Raw genomic sequence first — 4177 nt, 5'->3', positions numbered from 1 at the left:
CAGGGACAGCCTTTGGGTGGGGTGGTTAGGAACACCCTTAAGGAGGGGTTATTCCAACTGCAACCCAAAGGATGAAGAAGAGCTTGCTGAGTGAAGGGTGGGAGAGACCTAGGGAGCAACTTGTGCAGGTGCCCTGACATAGAAAGGGTGTGGAATGTCCAAGAATGGAGAGAGAATTATCAAGGCCCTTATGCATTCTAAGGTAGATATAATTATTAAATATTTAATTAACATTTATTATGACTACTATAACAGATTTAGATTGCTCTAGGCCAGAATGTGATAAAGGTAAATTATGATAAACTATGTATATATGCCATGGTATAGTTTTTCTTTCTTCCCACGGTATGAATTTTCCCTACTGGAAATAGTTATAATTGGATTGATTAATTTGTATTATTCAACTAGCTATGAATAATACAAAACAAAACAGTATCTTGACCCAGAAGTGCTACCTCAGGATTAAAACAGAAGGCTCAAGCTATATAACTTAATGCTTACTTTAAGTGGGCTTTGTTGATCGTACAATGAGAAATAAGAAGAAGGGGAATACGTAACATGATTATTGATAGTGAGTGATGGTATGGATAAGAATGAAAGGCTATGATTGTGAATGTTTTCCAGTGGGAAAATATCACCAATTTTATAATAATATCCTTCAAAAAAATTTGCATTAAAAGGTATTTTCTAGAAGGAATAGTGATGAAAACTGAGGGCTGTCTGTCCTCCCATGCACTTTACAAAATTATTTCAATTTAATCTAGCCTTCACTTTGGATACAGATCTGCCACCCCCATCCCAGGCCAGGGGCTTAATGGCGTTGGTGCATCCTTGTCAATTCAGAGACCATTCTTCTACACCTTTTTTCACAGAATCTAGCAAACGATATCCTCTACCCCCACTCCCCATGAAATAGCCCATGTGTCAAAGGTCTTTAAAAGGACAAAGCATGCATTTCTTTTTTCTTCTCCACCATGTAAAATCTTATGGGGAAATGGAATGGTTTACATTTTAGACAAAATTAGGGTATATCACAACAAGTCGTAATTCACAGAAGTATTTCTCTTCTCTTTTCAGTTTATGGTCAAATGATTCTTTTTGGCAATCATCACAAGAAAATAATTATACTGTACCTCACCCAGGGGCAAATGTGATTATACCTGAAGGTAAATACATAAACACAAATGAATAAAATGTTTGTTTTATGTAATATTAACACTATGGCAGGGTAGATGTCACAGTTAGGTTTCCACTTTTATCAGCACACTTTGGTGAAAGAGCAAGTGTGAAGAAGTGGACTCTATTAATGCATCCTGGATACTAAACCTAGCCTTCTGGGGTTTCTGTGGATTTAAACCTGACCATTAATTAACAAGAGTAGAATTTCTGGGAGAGATAGGAATCAGGTATTATATGAAAAGACATTTTATAAACTTACTCAAAACCAGGACTCACTGATAAGCTTGTCAATGTTTTGCTATAGGTTGTAGTTTATGGACTATGTTATATTTCTTAAAGTATTGTTTTATAGGAACATGGATTGTAGCTGACATAGATATGCCATCAATGGAAAGACTCATTATTTGGGGGGTTCTAGAACTGGAAGATAAATATAATGTAGGAGCTGCAGAATCTTCTTACAGAGAAGTTGTTTTGAATGCTACCTACATATCACTGCAGGTAAGAATGAGGGCCTTATAGTTTATATCTTTATTAATCTAATTCTAAGATGTATATTTACTCAAATAATAAGAAGGAAGCATATTCAATTGGTGTGAATAAAAAGTACAACTGGCTCTAGCCCATTAAATGTGAGTCTCAGGTAAGTCCAGTATATTTCTGTTCTCCTTTAAATTACGAACTAAACATTTCTTAGGAGTAGTTATTATGGGATTCTTAAGTTTGCAGTTAGCCCAGTTTCAATTCTGCATAGAATATCTGTGTCATTATGAGGTCAGGCTAAACCAACAGCTTGTTCCAACAAAGAGTCCTAGGAGTTCTGAAAAAATTAAAAGAATTTAAGCCTTTTGTTTTTTAAAGAAAACAAACAGTATTAAAAAAAAACCCCAGAGATATAAATGGAATTATGAAACCAAGAGAAAATAAATCAAAATGTTACAGTTATTCAGAACAATCCCCACATTCCTTGTAAACCCCGGATGGTCTTGAACCTGTACCAGCTTAATCAGCTCGATTGTTCTGTGAGTCTTGTAATATTGTTTATGAAAAAGAATAGCTTAGCCAAAAAGCTATTAAGCATCATTAAAATAATAAGTAGTTAGAATTATTATTTCTTTGAGAGAAGGAATAAAGTCCAGAAACTTGGTTATTAATATTTTAAAAGTGCATCATATTTTGATTAGATGAATGGCTTTAAGGTAAATTAAAGTTACAACTGAATCTTTACCTCATTGTTTTTTAGTTGGGTAACCATGGGTAAGTTATTTGACCTCTTTCATCATTAGTTTTCTTACCTGTGAAATAAGGATAATAATACTAATTCATGAATTTGGTGTAAAGAAAGGTTAAATGATATAATATATGTGAAGCCTTACACATTATGCATGTTGGAAATAGCAAGTATTTAATGATAGCTGTTAGTATTAACAATGACGACTCATAAATGGCATAGCTTGGGTGTAAGCGTGAAGAGTATATCTTACGTATGGGATATTACGTTCAAATACATTATGGTCTGTTCAAATACCACTAGTTTAAGTCTTATGAAATCTCAGTTTTAGGTCTGCTTCTGTCCATAAGTAGATATTGAATTTGACCTTTGAAAAATCATTTAAACTGCCTATCCAAAAGTGAAATTAAAGTCACTTCCAGTTATAATGCTGTTCTTTATATAACAAAACTCATTCCTTTTTACTAGGGGAGACTTCCAGTGACTTCTTAGTTTCTTTTTTATGGGTGGATTTTTTTTCCTGGTCAATTTTTAAGTATTAACAATTTTCTGCTTTATTTCAGGGAGGTAGATTAATCGGTGGCTGGGAAGATAACCCTTTTAAAGGAGACTTAAAGATTGTTCTTAGAGGAAATCATACTACCCCAGACTGGGCTCTTCCAGAAGGACCAAATCAAGGGGCAAAGGTCTTAGGTGTGTGTCTACAGATACCAGAAGTGTCACATCTGTTTTGAGAATCTACTTTAAAATATATGGCACTAAAGTACCTATCAGTTCACAATGATAAATACTTTATCATAATAAGTACTTCTGATATAAAAGTGTCAGAAGCTTTTACAGAAATTTGTTTTTATTTACAAAGGGTTATAGAAGTGGCAGAGATTTTTAGAATTAAATCACATCACATTTCACCAGGTAGAAACAGATATAAATGTGCATATTTTAAACCAAAATGTAATTTATTACAAAACTAATATTAACAAATCTCTTTGTGTGTATATTATTTTTCCAATCTGGTTTTCTTCATACAGTTTTCTTTATGTAAGCAAAACTATGTTTCACATTTTTTTACCTTAAAAGGTAACTTTCCTACACATTATTCCATTTATAGTATTAATAAATAATCTGTGGATCAGTTGACTCTGCAATCAATTACCCAATCACAGCTATTGCTGAGATTTAGTTTCCCAGTTGCATTGGTGTACTGTGGATATTCTTATTTGAGCTCGGAAAGCAAATGGCTTGAAAGAGTTTAACCTGGTCACAATTAAGAACTGTTTATATGAATGGTACTGCATATTTATTTAGGAGACACATATAAGCATGTGCTACCATTGTTTTACTGTACGATTTCTAAAACTGACACCAAGTAAATAAGGGGCTAAAAATTGCTTGAGATTGAATTAGCTCACCATTCACAAATGTCCTGAAGCAGACAAATCCAATCTTTAAAAAAAATTACATGTTTTAATTTCAAAAGTAATATATTAAACAACATAGAACAATATCAAGAAAACATATCTGTAAAGAATATACATCTTTCTAATTCTCTTTTAAGGACACTAGCATTAGTTAAAATTTTTTGTGTGTCTTCCTATGTTTTTATCTAGGATGCCTATATTCATATTACATATACTGATTTGTGGTGATAGTATTGTTCCTTTCATAAAACATGGTCAAACTAAGTATATTATTATGCAATTTTCTTTTCTCAGTGAACATATTATGAAAATCTTTCCTGATCAAAATGTACAGATAAAACTCTTT

At 32.9% G+C, this 4177-nt stretch overlaps 1 protein-coding gene across 1 annotated transcript in view; it reads left to right on the top strand.

Annotated features, from left to right (window-relative positions):
- PKHD1L1 (polycystic kidney and hepatic disease 1 (autosomal recessive)-like 1) overlaps positions 1-4177 on the top strand; it is a 168118-nt gene that overhangs the window by 115246 nt on the left and 48695 nt on the right. Inside the window, exons 53-55 of the mRNA XM_011968382.1 lie at positions 1078-1166; positions 1532-1680; positions 2974-3103. Coding sequence (XP_011823772.1) covers positions 1078-1166; positions 1532-1680; positions 2974-3103 — 368 coding nt within the window. The remainder of the gene's footprint in view (positions 1-1077; positions 1167-1531; positions 1681-2973; positions 3104-4177) is intronic.

Source organism: Mandrillus leucophaeus, unplaced genomic scaffold, assembly GCF_000951045.1.
Source record: "Mandrillus leucophaeus isolate KB7577 unplaced genomic scaffold, Mleu.le_1.0 Scaffold840, whole genome shotgun sequence".
NCBI classification, from domain to species: domain Eukaryota; kingdom Metazoa; phylum Chordata; class Mammalia; order Primates; family Cercopithecidae; genus Mandrillus; species Mandrillus leucophaeus.
Note: the sequence above shows the minus strand (reverse complement) of the source record. Positions and strands in the feature narration are given on the sequence as shown.